The sequence below is a fragment of the Chionomys nivalis genome, chromosome 3, assembly GCF_950005125.1.
Source record: "Chionomys nivalis chromosome 3, mChiNiv1.1, whole genome shotgun sequence".
NCBI classification, from domain to species: Eukaryota; Metazoa; Chordata; class Mammalia; order Rodentia; family Cricetidae; genus Chionomys; species Chionomys nivalis.
In genome coordinates, this window is record NC_080088.1 from 57,409,121 (window position 1) to 57,430,455 (window position 21,335).

At 40.7% G+C, this 21,335-nt stretch overlaps 1 protein-coding gene across 1 annotated transcript in view; it reads left to right on the forward strand.

The window, feature by feature from the left end:
- The window catches only part of Impg2 (interphotoreceptor matrix proteoglycan 2), a 61,958-nt gene that overhangs the window by 32,945 nt on the left and 7,678 nt on the right, over positions 1 to 21,335 (forward strand). The window contains exons 11-15 of the mRNA XM_057765723.1: positions 7,349 to 7,593; positions 8,943 to 9,031; positions 14,824 to 15,127; positions 16,369 to 17,654; positions 18,719 to 18,938. Coding sequence (XP_057621706.1) covers positions 7,349 to 7,593; positions 8,943 to 9,031; positions 14,824 to 15,127; positions 16,369 to 17,654; positions 18,719 to 18,938 — 2,144 coding nt within the window. The remainder of the gene's footprint in view (positions 1 to 7,348; positions 7,594 to 8,942; positions 9,032 to 14,823; positions 15,128 to 16,368; positions 17,655 to 18,718; positions 18,939 to 21,335) is intronic.

The window sequence follows — 21,335 nt, forward strand, 5'->3', positions numbered from 1 at the left end:
TCTAGGTTCTCTGGGATTGTGAATTGTAGGCTAGTTTTCCTAAAAGCCACTTATAAGTCAGTATATATGATCTTTGTCTTTCTGGATCTTGGTTACCTCACTCGATATGATGTTTTCTAGATCCATCCATTTGCCTGCAAATTTCAAGATGTCATTATTTGTTTCTGCTGTGTACTACTCCATAGTGTAAATGTACCACATTTGCCTTATCTATTCTTGGTCTAAGGGCATTTAGGTTGTTTCCAGCTTCTGAATATGACAAACAATGCTGCTATGAACATAGTTGAGCACATGTCCTTGTGGTACGATTGAATATCCTTTGGATATATACCCAAAAGTTGTATTGTAGGGTCTTGAGAAAGGTTGTTTCCTAATTTTCTGAGAAATCGCCACACTGACATCCAAAGGGGCTGTACCAGCTTGCACTCCAACCAGCAGTGCAGAAGTGTTCCCTTTGCCCCACAACCTCTCCATCATAAGTTGTCATCAGTGCTTTTGATCTTGGCCATTCTTACATGTGTCAGATGGAATCTCAGAGTTGTTTTGATTTGCATTTCTCTGATGACTAAGGATGTTGAGCATTTCCTTAAATGTCTTTCAGCCATTTTAGATTCCTCTGTTGAGAGTTCTCTGTTTATGTCTGTACTCCATTATTTTATTGGATGATTTGTTCTTTTGATGACCAATTTCTTGAGTTCTTTGTATATTTTGGAGATCAGACTTCTGTTTGATGTGGGGTTACGGAAGATCTTTTCTCATTCTGTAAGCTGTTGTTTTGTCTTGTTGACTGTATCCTTTGCTTTACAGAAGCTTTTCAATTTCAGGTAGTCCCACTTGTTAATTGTTTCTCTCAGTGTCTGTGCTACTGGGGTTATATTTAGGAAGTGGTCTCCTGTGCCAATGCGTTCAAGTGTACTTCCCACCTTCTCTTTAGTGAGGTTCAGTGTGGCTGGCTTTCTATTGAGATCTTTGACTCATTTGGACTTGAGTTTTGTGCATGGTGATAGATACTGATCTGTTTTTATTTTTCTACATGTTGATATCCAGTTACACCACATTGCTTAGAATCTTAACCGGGGTCATCCTTGTGGATTCCCAAGACTTTCCCTAGTGCCAGGTTTCTTGCTAACCTGAAGTAAGTAGAAAGATGCATGTAGTGTGTATTCCACTGCATTTAAGGTCTTGGATATTGTGGAAATTGGTGTGCATGGAATGAGGGAGGTCACTGCAACCAACCCCCAGTAAACATCTAGGGTTGACACCTTGGTTTGAAAAGGTCTTTCTGATCTCATTTACATTATTTTGACAAGTATTTATAAAATGCTTTGTTATTGGGCAAACACCATGCATAGAGAAATGAATAGTTTTTGAGTTTTGTCTTTTAGGAATGTGTAGGGTGATAATCCTTTTTTCCCTTAAAATGTTATCATCTTAGTACCCTTGTAGAATAGTAAAATGAGGATTTGTATTTGTATCTTTTGGTTAGTGAGAACATTTTGTTTTAGAGAGACAGATTGTCTTGTTGAAAGTTACATGACTAGGAGATATCAGATATCTTGACCAATCAGAATTTGGGTTTCTACTTTTAGTGATTGTAACCTGTTCTGCACTATGCATTCAAGAGATCTAGCTGTTTAGTTCCTTTTTATGGTGATCAGACTGTGGAAACAGCCCTGAATCTTGAGGTTAGTTCTAGTATCGAAAGGATGGGTAGTGGCCATTTGCTGACTGCTAACAGTCCTGTGTAGAACACAGAAAACAATCAAATATGAAGTTACTACACTAGTATAGAACATTAGCCAAGACAGGATTTCCAAAATTGTGTAGTGTTATTGGGTAGTGTCAGCTAGTTGGCTGAACTGATTTGTAAATTTGATATGCTGATGTTTCGAGTTGTGCATGAGCAACCGTGTAGAACAGAAATAGAGAATCTACACTCTGTCCTCCTTTGCCACCAGCCTTTAGATGTGTGTGAAATTTTTGATTTGCTTTTTACTATGTGCAATCCCCACTTATTACACAAACTCAGTAGAACCCATTTGAAAGGAAGAGATAGTATGCTGATCTGGCAGACACATGTCCTAACTTCAGCTTCAGGTGTCGTAAGCAAGCATACACTTGCTTTCTAGAAGAACCATTACTAGAGAAGCATTGTCTGAGTCTCCCTGAAATACTCTACTCTTATTCAACTCGAGTGATGATATGTAAAATGTGCACAGCAAAATAGCCGATCGGGGTATCTGGGGTGAGAGAATAAGGGTGACTCTTTCCTCCATATGACTGACTCCTAACTGATGGGTTCCAGGGTGATTCACACTGCAATGCACCTCAGGTTACTGGGTGTGGGGCCAGCACAGCTTTCTTCAATCAGAAATGTTCTGTCTACCCTTCTTGTGGACTTCCTTGGCATCTTGAAATTTTAAAAAATTTCCTTCATCCAGAGCAGTCTTTGCACTTTATGGCTTGCCAGAATGCAGCTTTCCTGGGTCACAGTGAAGCTCTTGGCTTTAAGAATTCCTGGTTTCTTGGTATTGCAAGTATTTCTTTGAGTTCTTGGTCCAAGACAAAAACTTGATAATAAATTAGAGTATCTTTCTGAGTCATTTTATCTTTCTTAATGAATTTGTCTTTACTAGAGAAGGTATGCTATAGAAGACATATTATCTTTAGATGAGCAAGGCAAATACTGGGAGGCAAAATGATACTTTGTCAGCAAAGAACAAGATTGGTAATCTAATGCAGACTTTCCGATTTGCATAGACTTCTCATCCAAGAATATTTCTCATGATCTTCTCTCCTTCATGTTTAAAAGCCATGCAAGGCACATGCTAGCCTGTCAGTAAATAAGTGCTTGACTTTCCTTGCCTAATATTTCACATAATGAGGAAGCCATTGGAGTTCTGTTAGGCCCAGCCTCATCTTCTTCCTCTGTCTCCCCCTATTCTCTTTCCTCTTCCCTTCTTCCTTTTCTTAATTTTTGCCATTGTTTCCTGTCATAGAATCATGCTAACACCACAAGAAAGTATAATATGTTGTACACCTTGAGGAGGAGTCCAACTTTCTGAATATACAGATATGATTTATCCCACCAGGCTGGCAAAGAGTTGTGGGTGACCCGGAAACAATGTCTCTAAATGAGTACTGAACACAAATGTATGAAGAAAATAGACATGCTCTTCAGGGTAAAAGTTCTTCCTTTTATATTTAGGGACAGAAAATATTTATAAATATATCTAAATATTAAAGATGAAGTACCCTTTAAGTGGCAAAACTTAAAATGATCTGATCTGTTTATATTAGTGACAGCATCCATCACTTTGTCATTACTTTTGGAAGTATTTATTGAGATACCATGAGCTAGGCATTGTTCCGGATGCTTGGAATGCATTATTCTGATGTTTGGAATAACAACTGTGTCTGTCCAGATGGTGGGAGAGATAGAACATGACCCATGTTGTCAGTGTGAGAAAGAAACTCCCTGAGGAGGTGACAGTTAAGCTGAAGGCATAGGGAGGTGAAGGAGGCATGCACACATTCGTTCATGAGTATAAGGGGATGTGTGGACTGGGGGAAATAAGTGGGCATGCAAAGATCTGAGGATCGGTGTGTGGCACCTGGACATCAAAAGACCAGAGGTTTCCAAAGAGAAATGGGGAGTGTGGCATGGTGAGTTTGAATCAGAAGGCATCCTCTTATTGTTTTATGCCTTGAAATCATCACATAGTTCCTTTCCTTAAAGAGAAAGATCGAAAATGATTAACATTTTAGCCTAAAACATTAAAAGGCTTTGATTGCTTGAGGAGTTGAGGACTTGCCCTTCACATGTCATAATGGCTTTCAGTCACGTTCACCCTATTACCCTCTTCTGTCCCCTCATATTTCCACTAGTCCTCTTTCTCTACTCAATGCTATCTAACTAGCTCCCCTGATACCTTGATGCCTCTTCTATTTGGAATGTGGCTGAGGGTCTGTTTACTGGATTATCAGTTATCACTTTTTAAGAGCTCAATGTCAAGAATAGGATGCTTGTCAGATCTGGGAGGAAATCAATATTGAAAGGACCCAGAATTTTTTTCCCTCAATGTAATCAATTATATATGTTAACAGGGAGGGTGGGGAGGAAGGTTGGAGAGGTCTGATTGCTTACAGGCATCCTCTATAGACTAGGGTATCATCTGCACTCTGTTCATCAGGACAGGCCCGGACTAGACAGTACTCTCAGGAAGGAAAGGAAGACTTCTAAAGACCACTGCATGCTCCCTAAACACAAAAGACAATTCTTTTCAATCGATCTTTTTCAAATGGGAAATGTACCCACCAATTGTGTGAGTTTTGCATTGGCTAGCTCATGTATTCCTTCCCCATAGGGAAATCCATGAGAAGTTACAATTAAAAGTCTCTTTCATAAGCTCAAACTCAGAGGAAGTTGGGTGACCCGAATGACCACTATCATCAAATCAGGGCAGTTTGTTATATTTGTTTTTAACCTATGGGGATACCTTTAAAGAAGCCCCAGTACACTGGTGCCCATGTGAAAGTACAGCTCTCACCTCTAAGGGGATAGGATTGTTAATTCTGGAGTCAAATATGAGTGGCTGTGTCCTAGAAACACAGATTCCATGTTCTGATGTGGTAAAGGTTTCAAGGAGTTTTATAGTAACGGGATAAATAGTAACAGACGCTGCTTCAAATACAGTGAGAGAAACACAGACAGATGGGCACAGGAAAGCAGGAAATGTCAGCTGTAGGCCTTAGATGGCGTCTGATGGCCATCTTAGCCTTTGGGTGGTGGAAACTAGGGGTCTGTTTGCACAATCCTAGGAATTTACCTCCTAGTCACAAAGATGTTAGGTCATACTCAGAGGAGGCTAGTGCATGTCTATGAATAGGACTAAAGATGACCCAAGATAATTTGCTTCTAGTCTTGCAATATTCCAAACTTTCCCATCATTGAAGTCCTAATCAGTTAATCAGCCTTCATGAAGGTTCAGTAAAGGTGACATTCATTCAGGAAATTTCATTTCATGTCTAGATTTCTGCTTATGTAATAGACACGGGGCAGCTCTCATTATGAATTGCCAAGATGAATATTGGGACTGGAAACTTAAGAAGAGAGAGAGGCAGTCACAGTAACAAAATCTTTTTACAAGCACACGACAGTTGTAATGGAGTAGGTACCCGTTCAATTATGGATGATACACTCACACACAAATGATATACGCATGCACATATCTACATCTGTGCACACAAATTTTTAATTTCCTGGGAAGATGCTGTCTGTTTTTGTGTTTTGAGTTGGTAATCATTTGCTGCCATGGAATGTCTGAAATAGATATCTTCCATTACACATCTGGCTTGAGTGCTGTTTTTGTTCTTGGCCCTGGAGGTATCCTGTGTACCAGATGTGCAGACTGTGTGAAGAGGCAAGCTGGGGGCAGTGTGGTGGTCGGACACAGAGATGCCCTCATAATGACTCTGTCAGGTGATTGCGTGGAGCGGAAGCCTGGCCGCACCACATCTTCCCTGCAAAATTCCAGGGAGCCTTTTGCCTTCTCTTCCAACTTTATTATTGTTTCTTTAACAATATTCTGAAAATATAAAACTTTGAATAAGCTTTTGTGAAAACTAACTGAGATAAGGGCATGTTGAGAGCACATAAAAGCTATTAGTGTTTAGTTGTTGGAGATGCCTGAGTGTGTGGGTGGGTGACTGTCCAGGAGACACGTTCCCATCGGCTCCCAACTTTATCTTCTCATGTTATTTCTTCAAATGACTAAGGAAATGTAAAACATCACACCAGCTACTGCTTGTTTGTTCTCCCTCCTTTATCCCACCTCCTTTTCATTTGCTTGTACAAAGGGTTAGTGAAAAAGCTTACTTTGGAAATAGTTGCTTGCTAGCACTTCCTGTTGTTCCATTCCATTCATTAATGAAGGAATCATCGAAAGAAAAAAAGATAAAAGAGAAAAAATCAAAAAACCCATAAGGATTTCTAAGTTAAAAATAGTAAGCGTCAGAGTGCTATAAACGGGTCAAGAGAAAATCATGTCATAACACCCTTTGCAGTTTTGCCTGAAATTTATTGAATTGTAAATTTATTGAACTGTAGGTCTCCTGAAAGATTCACATAGCTGTCATTTCAGAAAATATCCTAGCCTGCTCTCTGTCTGCCTATGTGTCTGTCTATCATCTATCATTTTTCTCTATTAAAAAAAACTAAGTTGCTTTATTTTCACATTTAACTTTTTACCTAAAAGTTTGAAAAGTTTTTCTCCTCAATAAATATCTGTGGTTTAGTACCTAACTTTTCTGATAGCAATAATAAGGAAATATGAGAAAAAAATCTATATTCTTTTGGGGAGGAGTTAGAAGGTGTGTGTGTGTATGTGCGTGAATGCATGTGTACATGTGCATACATGCATACCATACAACGTGAACAGAGGTCAGGGTCAACTTGTGGGAGTTGATTCTCTCCTTCACACTATTGTGGGTCCAGGGATTGAACTCAGGTCTTCAGGCTTGGTGGCAAATTCCATCATTGTTTAAGTCATCTGAACAGACCAGTATATCTTTTCTAACAGAAGTATAAATTGTAACAAATCTTGATGCAAGAAATATCTCCCAAGAAGATAAGAGATAACACATTCTAGAGCCATATATTAAGTGACTATGGTCTGGGAACATAAGTTTCGGTTGCATCAAATTCCATGTGCCAACATGACAGTAGTTTCATGAACTTTTCATGGTATTACAGCAAAGAAAGTCCTAAGTCAGCATATTTTTAAAATACAGTGGTGGAGATATCAGGGAGGTGGGTCATGATAAAGTGGAGAAATCTCTGTTATAGGCCCCTGATGTTATCTTAGTTTTGTGGCTGTTGGGAGCTGGGGCTCTATTTTCACACTCTGAAGGATTTATCTAATAGTAACACAGGCGCTAGGTCACCCACAGAGGCAGGCACTAAATGGCTATTACTTTGGCTCTGGCCTTGCAACATCCCAGCTTCTCCACACCACTGAAGTTCTGATTAGTTTGGCAGCCTTGATAGTTAGATTTTCTCCCCGGAAACTGTTGTTCACATAGAAGAGGAAGGAAGAAGGGAATTATTGAAAAGAAAGGAGTTGGCTTTGAAAGAAAGGGAAATGGTTCAAAATGTGGGGCATGAAGAGCCTCTGATGCTGTGGTAGGGTTAACTCTGTGGCTTCCTTAGAATTCTTGTCCTCTGGGGAGGAGAGGAGGTGCCACATTTTGATAGAATCCCCCTCTTGACCTAATGCTGTCTCTAGACCCAAAGCTGCTTTCTTGTGCTGTTTTAGTCAGACCTAATCTGTTCCCCTGTCATCCATAGTGGGATCGACGTTCTCTATGAGGCTACCTTCAATGGTGAGGCCATCAGCAATACCACCTGGGACCTCATAAGCCTTCACTCCAACAAGGTGGAAAACCATGGCCTTGTCGAGTTGGATGATAAGCCCACTGCTGTTTATACAATTAGCAACTTCAGAGAGTATATTGCTGAGACACTGCACCAAAACTTTCTGATGGGAAATTCCTCTTTGAATCCAGATCCCAAGTCTCTCCAGCTTGTCAATGGTGAGTTGAATATCACTCCTGACATCCGCATGTAATTTCCCTCCTTTTCCGATATCGTCTGGTGAAGGTTCACCTCACTAATATATATGGTTCTACTTTCTTAGACTGCACAAGACAGGACCCATGCTAATAAATGGAGCTTCATCCTACAGTCATTTGGTATAGATTAGTCCTGGGCTTCCTGGAATGTGTCTTCCCGGAAGGTCACAGAGCGGGGAAGTGGAGAACAACATGGCAGTTAGAAGCAAGTTGAGGGGGGAACAGAGTGTAAGAAAAAGGAAATAAGAACCTCAACAGGCTGCAGTGCTGCACGGCAACTGCAGTGTGAGCCGTTGAAAAGGCCAGTGGGCCAAGGCTTAAGAATTGCCAAAAAAGGAACCATGGAGGAAAGCTAAGGGAAGCTGGCTTAAGGAGCCAAATGCTGAGCCCAGAAAGCTCAACACTAAGTTTGGCCTTCGATAACTGTGGCAATCCTGTCATGGGTCATAATCGTGGATGGAGCTGGGATCATACAGGAGAGGGGGGCAGAGTTCTAACTTATTTGCCGTTATTGCTTTGCCACGATGCCTTCACGTATGGGCCCTTTAAGCTTTAAAACTTCCAGCATAACATATTTAACTGAAGCGAGAAAAGAGGAAAAAAAATGTAAGTTGCTAAAGTGGAGAACGAGAAACATACTTATAACGATGTCTTAAAATTGTTTATTTATTTATATGGATGCGTGCACACCACAGTGTATGTGTGGCGGTCATAGGCCGATATGTGGGAGTCTGTCATTTCCTTATACTATTTGGATCCTGGGGCCGGAACTTGGGTTGTCTGGCTTGGTGGTAGCAGGGACCTTTCACACTAAGCCATTTGCTGGCCCTAATGATTCATTCTTAGAGGAAGAGGGTAACACTCTACTTGATCAAAGAATGATTTGTGAATAATGCGTCCCGAGACCCAGGACATGTTCTACGACACTCTAGAATGTTTATGAATAGAAAATTGGAAGTGACATGTAAGAAACAGAACCAAAGTATGGAGAGGGATTGTTTGAAACTTAGCTTTTGCCTCATGTGAGCGTGGTCTCATGGAAGCGCAGCTATTGTGATTGGCTGACCATTTGCTCTGTGTTACAGATTTCTATGTTTGGTTTGCATTGTGTCTATACGCTAATTAAATCAGGCTGCGGATCAGGGTCGGAGGGACCGAGTTTCGTGAGCACAGCAGCTTGCTTAGACCATGTTAATTTGCTGTAGCACCTTTCAAACAGCCTCCTTCTACGGTTGAGTGTGTGCATGTGTGCTGCAGATCTCAGGTACAACAGCGTCTCAGAAATGATGCCTTACATTGTCTTTCCTCAGTGAGAGGAGTTTTGCTTCCCCAAACAGAAGACCTAGCTCCTTGGAACACCGAAAGTTCAAGTCTTCAGGTGACAGCACCCTCTGCTCTGGTAAGTCACTGTGCCTTAGACCAGCCCTACCCCCGAAACCTCTCCTCTTCGCAGCCTCTGCCACCTGGCATCGAGATTTCACCTCACTGCCCCCATTTCATGCATTCTGCTGCCTGTGCCCGGATCATCACTCACAGTGGTCAGCACAGGAGACCAAATATTGGTTCAGAAAAGTTAAGCCTTTCTCAATGGTTGAAGTTTGGATTGCAAACACCACATGGGACACAAGTAGCTGCTGCTCATACTTCTTAGACGGTGATTAAGCTGGAAGTGCCACTGAGCTGTTTTTAAGTTACCTAGAAATAGTTTTTTTTAAATAGCCAAGACTACACATTGATATTCATAACTACAGAGTAAAAATTTTTTATTTCAAGGATTATGTATTGAGGGAAAGTTGAGCTATGGCAGTAGAATAATGTATAGAAGGAAAAAAGAGTGATGATATTGCCTAGCTGAAAAATACTCCTTTTTTTAATCCTAAAATTAGTCATTCTCTTAAGTGAATTTTATTGTTTATTATTATTATGTGTGTGTACCCATAATGTATGTGGGGGATGCACACGGAGTGTAGAGATCAACAGGCAACTCTGGGGAGTTGGTTCTCCCCTTCTCCATTTTTGTGGGGTCAGGCATGCCTCTGAACTCGGGTTGCAGGCTTGTGCAGCAAGCTTTTATCCAGGAGCTGTCTCTCCTGCTCACAGCCCTCCTTTAAGTCAGAGTGCAGCATTTCCATCTGCGCAGAAGCAGAACGGAATGAATCCTCCCTTTTGTTCTTACCATCCCTTTTCCCCACCACATCTCTATTTCCCATTTCACTTAGGCAGAGATATTGAGGAGAAAAGAATACTTTCTCATGTGTGTGAAGCCACAGAATTGACACCACCAATGGCAACACCAGGACTCCTTGTGTGGGGGCGGTTCAGTGTTAGCACAGGGACACATAGGTGGGGGTGGGGGACTCTTCACATCCAACAACCATAGATCACATTCTTGCTTTCTTAAAATGTCTTTGTACCAGCTGTTTGGAATAGTTGTTTCTTGATATTAGAACTCTAATGGGAAAAATTTGAGATTAAACTCTAAAAAATTTGAGATTAAAATTATATCATTACCCATTTTCTTTCCTCCCTCAAAACTCTCCCATGGGGCTAGAGAGATGGCTCAGTGGTTAAGAGCACTGGCTGCTCTTCCAGAGGTCCTGAGTTCGATTCCCAGCAACCACATGGTGACCATCTATAATGAGATCTGGAGCCCTCTTCTGGCGTGCGGGCTTACATAGAGGCAGAATACTGTATACATAATAAATAAATAAATAAATCTGAAAAAAAAACTCTCCCAGGTACTAACCTTGCTCTCTTTCAAAACTCTTTTTCTTTAATTGCTTGTGTGTGTGTGTGTGTGTGCGTGCGTGCGTGTGGACTCACGTGTGCACACGCACAAACTCTAAATGCACAAATACAACTTGCTGAGTCCATGTAATGTTACTTGTATATATGTATTTTTTCAGGACAACAATAGAAATTAGAAAGCAAATTTATTTGATCATTCTTTACTAAGCAACTTTACTGAGCAACTTAATTTTAAGTGTGGAGTCATGAGAAATACACTTTTTTTTCCTACCATGTGGTTGCTGGGAATTGAACTTAGGACCTCTGTAAGAGCAGCCAGTGCTCTTAACCTCTGAGCCATCTCTGCAGCCCAGAAATACGCTTTTCACTGAGTACTATATGAGAGACAAGATCAGACAAGAACAGGCACATTCAGGGAGGTATGGCCATAAACAAGAGCTGTATTGGAGAAAAGATGGTTTGCGGATATTGACATCAGATGGCACATTAATTAGGTGTTTGCTTTCCTCCTCATTCAAATATATTTATTTTGTGCTTTTTATGTGCCAGGTACCAAGGAAACTAAGCGAAATGAGGTGTGGTCCTGCCCATGAGACGTTCGCAGACAGGCGGCAGACAGATTTCCAAACAAATAAGATGACACAGTGTTATGGGCGGTCACCAGAGATGACCACTCAGACACAGAGTAGAGCCAATTAAGAGTCTTTATTCCAGCCAGCTGGGACCACACCAAGTGTTCGGGGACCTAGATGTGGCCCCGAGGGTCCACAACACCCAGGTTTTGAAGGCAGAGATCTTGTCCAGGTGTCTCGCTCAGCAGCTGCAGGGAACTTTGCAGAGTAAGCAGTTTGAAGGCGGAGAAGCTAAGTCAGCGGGAGGGAGTTCCGCATAAACAGGCAGCTAAGATGAGCGGTGAGCTAGAGGAGGTTCTGCACAAACAGGCAGTTTTAGCAAAGGCTAAGATAAGTTAGCTAGGACAGCCTACCATTGATTCTTAGAATGGCGTTGGGTAGTTTTCCATGGGATTCTACATCAAGAAGATCAGAGTCTAGTTAAACCTGGACACAGCTTCAGCAACAGTACAAGATGGAGGAACCTCTGCCCTATCTGTCCCCATCTCAATAGCTCCTTTCCTGAAGTCCATCCAGAACGTAGACGCAAGGCTACCTACAGCCATGCTTCTAATCCCATCATCCCGGGACCTCTCTAATCACAGGCAAGCTGTGATGGTAGTTTATAAACACGAATTAAAGATTTTGGGGATGACCATAGAGGTCAGTCTATAAAGAGTCTGCCATTCAAACATGACAAACTTTGTTCACATTCCCAGCATCCACATAAAAAGTGGGTATGACAGTGCTCATCTGCCACACTAGTGCTAGAACAGGGGTGCAACAGAGTCCCCAGAGCTCGTTAATCTAGACTGTTGGTGAACTCAAGATTCAATGAGAAACCCTGTCTCACAAGCTAAGATAGTGAAAGAAGAATGTATGTAGCATCAGCTTCTGGACTCCACATCTCACATACTCCCAGCCCCAAACACACACACACACACACACACACACACACACACACACACAGTGAAAAGACAAGATTTTCTCTATCAGCCAGAGGTTGCTAGTTGATACCATATAGCTGGATTCAGAATGGAACTTGTATTTTGAAACTAATTTTAAAAAGTTAGTGTCTAAACACTAGGTTTTTTACATAAGAATGCAGATTTTTATCTTCTTTTGAGAACTAGGACTAACTGATCCCATGAAGTCCCCATTCCCTTTTGTCCCAAAGTTGTCAGAATGTTGCTGTGGCTGTCAAGGATGGCAAGCACTGACTAATTGGGCTTATCATTTAGTTACACCTTGGTGCTCCATTGTTCCTGCAGCCAAACTCTTTATGAGAAGTGACAGCTGCAGGGAATGAAGTAACCATTTAAGGATGCAGAGTATGTAAAAAAATTATTAATACATAATATCATGTATGTGTGTGGAGTAAATGTGAGTTTTTGTCAACACACAACATGATCAAATAAGGGTAACTGGTCATCTATGACCAAATATTTATCGTCATTATATATGTTGGAAATAATTGATCTTAGCTATTTGAAATGGGCCACAGGTTGTTGGTTAACTATAGTCGTTCTGCTATGCTATAGAGTACTAGATCTTTTCCCCTCTAACTGTGATTTTATACCATGAACCTCGATCTTTAGATGCCTGCTTCCCCTACATTTCCTAGCCCCTGGTGCCACTATTTTATTCACCACATCTATAAAACCCAGTTGATTTGTTAGCTTCTAATATTTATGGGAACACAAAAGAGTTAGCGTAATGTTGATGAGTGGCAAAAAGACATAACAATAATTGACTTGCTTGCTTGCTTACTTTCTGTAATGTTTTACTTTATTAGAGAAGTGACATTTGTTACCAAGATTAACATTTTAGACTTCTTGAGAGGTGGGAAGATTAAATTTGGAAGTTCCTGGCATTCCAGTTATAAAAATCACTTGTTTTTCACTATGCCTTCTTCAGAACTAGAAAGTTTTTCACATGGAAATTAGAACCAGTGAAACTGACCAGTATAACATTAAATGCTGAATTAAAAAGAATTTGTGAGTTGAATTTGTTACTAGAAGCATCTATTGATACAATAAAGAAATCACCCATCTAAGTTCGAGTGGGAGAAACAGCAGTACTAAGGAACCCAGAGCCATGGCTTTAAATTCTGATGGTTCCTCTTTTTTTTTTCTTCTTTTCTTCTTTTTTTTTTTGTGATTGTTTTGGCCATTTAACTCCTATGAAAATCTCTTTACCTGTAACACACAAGGCATGATTGGATTACCCGATTCTAGAGTCTTCCTAGGTTTAAAATTGATACATTTATATGTTGACATACATGTGCATACTCTGTTCTCCTCCCATTCCTGAAGAATGGGTTTGTAAACTCCCTGAGCCGTTCACAAGTTAATATAGTTCCTTGACTTCCTTCTTTAATATTTAGGATTTCAATTCATTATACTATTGTTTATTAATTAAACTTTTACTCTCTCCTTCAAATCCATTCAGAATAACTTAGACATTTTAAGGCAAAATCCAGGGCAGCTTTGTGTGTCTATATGGTACTGAGTTACACAGGTATACCCTGCACACAGGTCAGCAATTGCAAGTCACTTACACTGCACAGTTATTTAAGACTAACTGTGCTACCCATGGTCTCAGGCTCCCAAGATGCTACTGTTGACTATGTGAGTGCTGAATGTTGTCTGTCTGATGAGATCCCCTCTACGACCAGTCTTCCTCTCTTCAGATTCACACCCGTTGGAGAGCCCCCAGGAGGGTGTTTTTCTCCCTGTCTTGAAATCTTTCACTTCCTCCCTACCTCGTTTGCTGTTGCACCTCATCATTTGAGGATGGCCTTCCGCTTCCTCCTTCATGCACCTGCATTTTTCACTTGTACCGTACATTTTACTCCAGTTAACTCAGCTTATTAGAATATTGGATTCTGGAGCTGGGAAAAATGGTTTAGCAGTTAAGAGCACTTGCTACCTTCCCTGGAACCTGGGTTCAGGTCCCAGCACCCATATGACTCCTTACAACCATCTCTAACTCCAGTTCTTGGGTATCCAGTGCCTTCTCCTGGCCTCTGTGGGACCAGGCATACATGCGGCGCAAAGTACTCATTCACTAAAAATAAAGAAATCTTAAAAGAGGAATATTATATGCCAGGCTAATGTCTAACATAGATTAAAATACGCAAACTCCCACCGCATTATGACTCTTTTATCTATTAACAGTTTCTTCGGTTAATTTCTTGTAATAGAATAGCTCTCATAAGATTAAATAATTAGCACATTCAAGGGTTGTATTTCTGTCTACTTTCTATTTCTAAAGCCAAACATTAATATAAAGTTTGGAGAAAGAGAAAAGTGCATTTTGAGGCATGCAGCAACTTCATAAGTATGTCTTTTTATTTGAGACAACAGCCCACATTGTGATATGGTGACATTTTTCAGAAAAAATAAAAGCCTCTAATTAAACATCTTTCAAAATGATGGATAAAATTGTTAATTATTTCTTCCTGTTGTGGGTAGTATGTTGAGGTCTGTGCCAAGAGAGTTATATATATTGCTAACTTCTATGTATTTAAAGTCATTTATGCCAAAAAGATAGAAGGAAACGAAACACCCAAAGCCGGAGAAACAGAGCTCTCTCTCAAGTGTTCACTTTGTTTCGAGTCTTCTAACTATGGCATTTCACCTGGCCCTGCCAGGTGAATTCTAGGAGGCTATGTGGGTTCTCTGTAGATTTTCAGAATAGTAGCTTGCTGAACTGGGATTCGATCCCAGATTGTATCCTTCAAGGACTCTTGTGTTCCTTCCACCCAGTATTTCCTTTCCATGTGGTTCTTTTCTCTCTGATGTGATGTAGCCTTTTTCTCCCTCCCCAGGAGAACACCCTTCAAGCTGAATGGCTCTCAGCAGATGAGTCCACCACCACCAGTATCTCAGCACCTGGTTTCAGCTCTGGTCCTCCCTCAGCCACTGGCGGGGAACTCCAGGAAACAAGTGCTTTGGGTGATTCAGGGTCTACGCCTAAATTAGCCTCACCCGCGAAGGTGGTCGTCAGTTCTTCCCCGGAGGTTTTAGAGGGTAGCCGCTTGACTCTTCATTCTGTTACCCCAGCAGTGCTTGAGATGGGCTTGCCTGTGGCTTCTGAGGGAAGGACTTCTGGAGCCTCCATATTAGAAGACGGTGAGAAACTTGAATCACTTTTCATAATTGTCTTCTGACTCAGGGGGCAAGGGCTTTAGAGAGATTCTAGTGGAGCAGAAAACAGGGTAGCGTTCCTTAGGGAGAAAATGTCTTGGGAAATGTGCCTGAGAAGAAAAAACAGATTTAAGTGGTCAGATTGGAAAGTAAAAATCACTGTATCTTAAGAAATGCACTTAGGGAAGTAGGGTGGAGATCAATTAAGAGATATTTTGAAGGTCACATTGAAGGATATGTAATCAAATTACTGTACCTACTACTAACAAAGAACTCTGCCTGCTTGAATATAGTGAACTACATCAAAGAAGATTATTCCAGTATGTTCTAATAAGATTATGGGAGAAGCTCTAAGGCGTTTAGGTTATAGTAATATTGAGGAGAATATAAACTAGGAAAGGCACAGAGCAATAGAGGTGGAAACAAAATAGTTAATCCTCTAGATCGGTGGTTCTCAGTATGTGGGTTGTGACAATGATCCTTTCCCAGAGGTCACCTAAGACTATTAAAAAGCACAGATATTTACATTATAGTTCATAATAGTAGCAAAATTGCAGTTATGAAGTAGCAATGAAAATAATTTTATGGTTGGGGGCAATCAACATCAGTAACTATATTAAAGAGTCACAGTATTAAGAAGGTTGAGAACAATTGCTCTGAATGTTGTGGGATAGACTGTATGTATGAAAGAGAAAATGAATAAAGATATAAATAATGGGTCTAGAATTTTGAACACGAGGGAAATATAAAGAATAAAGACAATAAGCATAGAAGAAAAAGAGAAATATAACATTCAGAAAAAATTTCCCATAAATTTCCAGTGGGTTCTATCTGTGTTTTTCAATATGGTTAATTATTTATTTCCATTGGACAAAAATGCAAGTGCTTGATGCTTATTTCAATAATTAAATCTTCACCCCAGAGAAGTGGATTGTATTTGTGAATGCTTTTCCCACACTATGAATTTATGATCATATCTTCCTGTAGTGTAAATATTAAGTCAAGTGCTTGAGGATTGTTTCAGTAATCAAATCTTCAACTCAGAGAAGTGGGTTATGTTCATGAATTCTTATCCTGCACTATGAATTTTTGATTGCGTCTTCTCGCAGTATAGATATTAAAGGTCAGAATTGTCCCTGGTAACTGGAGAAAATAGGTACCTAGTTTTATTGGAGAACAAGGGTTTCATTTTGTAGATTAACTAACAGAAAACACTGTTTTTTTAGGATTAGCCAATATTGAAGAACCAGAAGATGCTTCTATGGATGTAGTGCCTTCAAGCTCATTAGTTAAATCTGTGCCAAAAGAAACAGTACCACCCATGGAAGACTCTGGCATGACTCTCTTGACACCTTCACCACATCTGACCTCTTCTGTCATAGAAGACCTTGTTAAAGTCACACCTGCACCTTCTGGCATGGACTCCTTGACTTCCAAAGTCGCAGACCGACTGGATGCAAGCCCATGGTTTCCAGACACCTCCAAAGAAAACGAGTTCATTTTTGAAAGTGGTTTGGGCTCTGGGTCTGGGAAAAATGTGGATCTGATTACTTGGCCACAGAGTGAGGCTTCAGCAGAGAAGACCACTGAAACACTGTCACAGTCGTGGCCTGAAGATGAGTATGTACTCTTGCCAAGTGAAGGTCTAGAAAAATTACATATAGATGGTAGAGTAGATTCCACAGAACAAACTGCTGAACCTTCAGAGCACAGAGATAGTGATAGAGCCACCAGCTTTGCGGAGGAAGAACCCCTTGGTGGATTTACTCTACCCATCTTGGTAGAGTCTGCAACTCAGGCCACATCTCTGTCTTTTTCTAAGCACACATCAGACGCACCAGACACTGATTCTTACTCAGCTACCAAAGCATCCTCTTTGCTGGCAGCTCTAACAACCTCTGCTTCCACTGAGCAAACAGAGGGAGTGAAAACCCTTCCAAAGGAAGATATGGTGCAAGCAGAGCCATCCAGTCATGAAGGGCTTCACAGTGAAATATCGGTGGAGAAGCCAGATATGCAACCTGTGTGGACCATATTGCCAGAATCAGATATGGTTTGGACACGAACTTCGTCCTCAGGGAAATTGTCCGGAGACACATTGGCAAGTACCCGAGCGAGCACTGACAGGCTCTGGTTGAAAGCTTCCATGACACAGTCTACTGAATTGCCTCCAACAGCCAGCTCCACCCAGCTAGAAGATGAAGTAATAATGGGTGTACAGGATATTTCATTAGAACTAGATCGGGTAGGCACAGATTACTATCAGCCTGAGCTAACACCAGAACAAAATGGCAAGGTTGGTAGCTATGTGGAAATGTCTACAAATGTTCGCTACACAGAGATGCCTATTGTGGCTCAGCCCACAAAAGGAGGTGACTTGAGTCACACCCAGACCGCAGGAACATTGGTGGTGTTCTTTAGCCTCCGAGTGACAAACATGATGTTTTCAGAAGACTTGTTTAATAAAAACTCTTTGGAATATAAAGCCCTGGAGCAAAGGTTCTTAGAACTGGTAAGCATAGATTGTAAAACACGAGTATTAGTGAATGTTATGTGAATCCCTTTCTGTCCTCAGCTCACTAAGTCAGAGTCCAGAGAAGTGGTTTTCCATGGGCATTGATTTCCTCTTACCAGGCAGCACCATGGCTTTGACTGATAGGCAAACAATAAGGCAGGTGAATTCAAGAACTGGAAACATGGCATCAGAATGACTTGAGATTAGATGCTTAAGATTATATGGCAGGGATTCTGTGACTGAACTGAAAGGAACTCTTTTTTTTTTTTTTTTTTTTTTTTTTCGAGACAGGGTTTCTCTGTAGCTTTGGTGCCCGTCCCGGAACTAGCTCTTGTAGACCAGGCTTGCCTTGAACTCCCAAAGATCCGCCTGCCTCTGCCTTCCGAGTGCTGGGATTAAAGGCGTGTGCCACCACCGCCCGGCCTGAAAGGAACTCGTAAACTCACTGTGAGACCCATCTTTTGTGGATGTTCATATCTTCATTGTTGGGGCCCTTCAGCGAAACAGAGGGAATAAACTCTAAGCATCTAGAATGGTTTATGAGTTCCATAAAATTTCTAAATGCATCATGAAGATCTCATGATATTCGTAATTTATACAATCAAACCATTCCTTTTTTTTTTTTAGTTGCTGTATAAAATAAAGGTTTTCATTGTGGCATTTTATACATACATATCGTTATGTTTTGCTCATACTCAAACTTACATTCCTTTCCTCTGTCTTTCATCAGCCTCCCACTAGTCTACCTATTTTCCCAAATAGGCCTCTTCTGCGTGTATGTCTTATTTGTATATGCATAGGACATGGGGAACAGTCACGTATGATACATATGTACATATAACGTGTATGCTGTTAAATCCAGTTATATAGATGAAAAAAATTAGAAACTTTCTCCTGCAGGGACAGGAGGTTTTACATTTTGTCGAATACATACTAAAAAGAAAAAAAAACTCACCCGAGCATTCTTTTTGTTTGATTTTGTATGTTTTATTGCCTTTCTGGCGTGCATTCAACTAAACGTTAAGGATTGGCAGTAAGCATGATCACTTTGTCATTTCCAGTTGGTTCCCTATCTTCAGTCGAATCTGTCAGGGTTCCGGAACTTAGAAATCCTGAACTTCAGAAATGGCAGCGTTGTGGTGAACAGCCGAGTGAAGTTCGCTGAGTCTGTCCCTCCAGACGTCAACAATGCCATGTATATGATTCTGGAAGATTTTTGTACTACTGCCTACCAAACCATGAACTTGGATATTGATAAGTACTCCCTGGATGTGGAATCAGGTAACCATAGTGCCTATCATCTGAGGCATCTTAGTAGAACCCAGTACCGATTCTTGTGTGTTTTCTTTTCCATTGAGTCAAAGCAAATCTGATACTCACAGGAAGGAAAAAGTACTGCATCGGACATGGTGCCACATCTTGAAAATTAGTGCGATAAGTGTTTCAAGGGACTCTCACATGTCGAGGAGACAACGGTTGCTTACAAAGGTTTACAAAACAACCCTTATGTTTACCTCCCAGGCCTTTTTCTACACGCTCTTTCCGGGTCTCTTTCACTTATTCTGCTTTTGCTTTGTCTCTGTGTTGCCATGACCCTAAACGTGTCCTTTCTTCTTTCAATAGATGATCTATAGATAAACACTTTAAGTTTCTGTATTGATTCCTTTTAAGTTTTGTACTAGTATCTCTGCATTTTTGTGTGTGGAAGTTGGGGCTTCCACATGCTAGACAAACCACCACTGAGCTATGTCCTCAGCCATCTGTTTTTGTTTTGAGACAGGCTCACCAAAGTTGTCCAGGCTGGCTTTGAATTACCTCTGCAGGATAAGCAGGCCATAAATTTGCAACCCCTTGTCTCATCCTTCCAAGAAGTTGGGATTACAGCCCTGAGTCTCAAATCACCAGGTCTTACTTTACTTAACTCCATGTTTCTCTGTACTGCTCAGGCTTCTCTGAGAAGTATTATTTAATTGCTGGACAATCCCTGCTGGAGTGCATTTGACATATTCTACCTATACTAAATTGGAAGTTTTTAAGAGTGAATTTTTACTTTGTGCAACCTTCTACTGTTCATTTAATCTATGCTTCTCAGTCTCAACCAGAAACCTAGGAAAATCTGGGAAGTCACTCTTGATTTGGTAGTTCCCATCACTGCAACGTTCAGCTGTTCACCAAACTTACACTGAGTTATAAAATATCCCCAAACCAGGCTCTTGTCTCTGTTGTCATGGTTACTAGCCTATCCAAATGAACACCATATCTCAAATTGACCACTTCTTTTATTTCTCTAGCTCCTCCACCTGCCTCTTCTCCAGACAGCAGCCCTAACACTCTGTAAATCAGCTTTTAGATGATCTTACATGGCTGCTTTATGTGTATCAACGGCTGCCTAGTTCAAGGCCACATAGTCTGAACCCCATCTTTCTTCCTAGTGTTACCCAGTGATCTAACCTTTGGCCCACCATAGTCTAGTCAGATTGTGTTTCAGGTTCTCAGACACCCAGATCTTTCTGTGGCCTTAAAGGTTTTGCTTATTACTACCCTCTTTGCCAAAATATTTCCTGATTAGTTTAGGCCTTGGTTCAAATGTTGCTTCTAGAAATCCCCATACTCCACCCTGGAGTTAGTCTTCCTATAACACCATGGTCATTTCTCTGTAGAATGTAGCACACTTTTATAGTGTTATCTTGTGTGGACAGTGCTTAACAGCCATTTCCCAGCTGAAATTTCCATGAGGACGTGTGTCTGTTGTAGTAAGCACAGTACTCTAAGTACCCAAGAGAATATTCTCAAAAGGAACCACTGTTTTTGTTTGGAAGAACTTGATGCAGAGAATACCACTGGAACCTGAAGTTTTGTTTTATTTTTTCCTTCTACACACCAGGGGATGGTATTTTTGAGTAGGAGTCAGGTGGAATGTCTAGCATCATATTTCTGTACCCTTTTTATTCTCAAACTTGTTTGAAAATGAGACCTACTTTTTTTCTAAGCTGGGGGAGAAATGCAAGCCTTCTTTCCTTTGAAATCTTTGAAGGACCATTATTCATTGCAAATGGGAAAATGATTTAGCTAATCTTCCCTATTCAAATATTTTGTTACATGAGCTCTCTAAGGCTGTTTGCACAGTCTTTGCTGTGTGGAAGAAGCAATTAATTACAATTTGTAAGGCAAGAATGTTTGCCTTCACTTCATCGTTTATCATTTGCGTGTCTCTAAACAAGCCATGTGATCTCTAAGTTGCTCATGTATTATATGGACATTCTATTATCCGGCCTATATAGTTAATAAGGTGTGCCTCAGGACTAAACAAACATTCAAGAGGATTTGACTAGCTCTCTCTATATGAGCAGTATGACTCGTTGTTATTGTGATGGTGCTCCCCTTCCACTTTCAAAGTTCTGGAGTTCAAACCCTGGACCTCAAACAAGTTAGGCTGGTGCGCAGCCACGGAGCTATATATTTAACTTCTAGTCAACTTCTTTTTAAAAAGGATTACAATAGATAAGCACATTCCCTCATAGTGTCTACTCTGTAGAAAAGAGATTCTATTATCTTCTTCCTCCTACACCCATAAAGTAGTCACAAAGTTTAAAATTTTCAGATAGATTTGCTCCACTACATGTATATTTAAATTATTATTCTTGCTTTATGTCAACATTGGCTTAGGTAAGTGCTTTT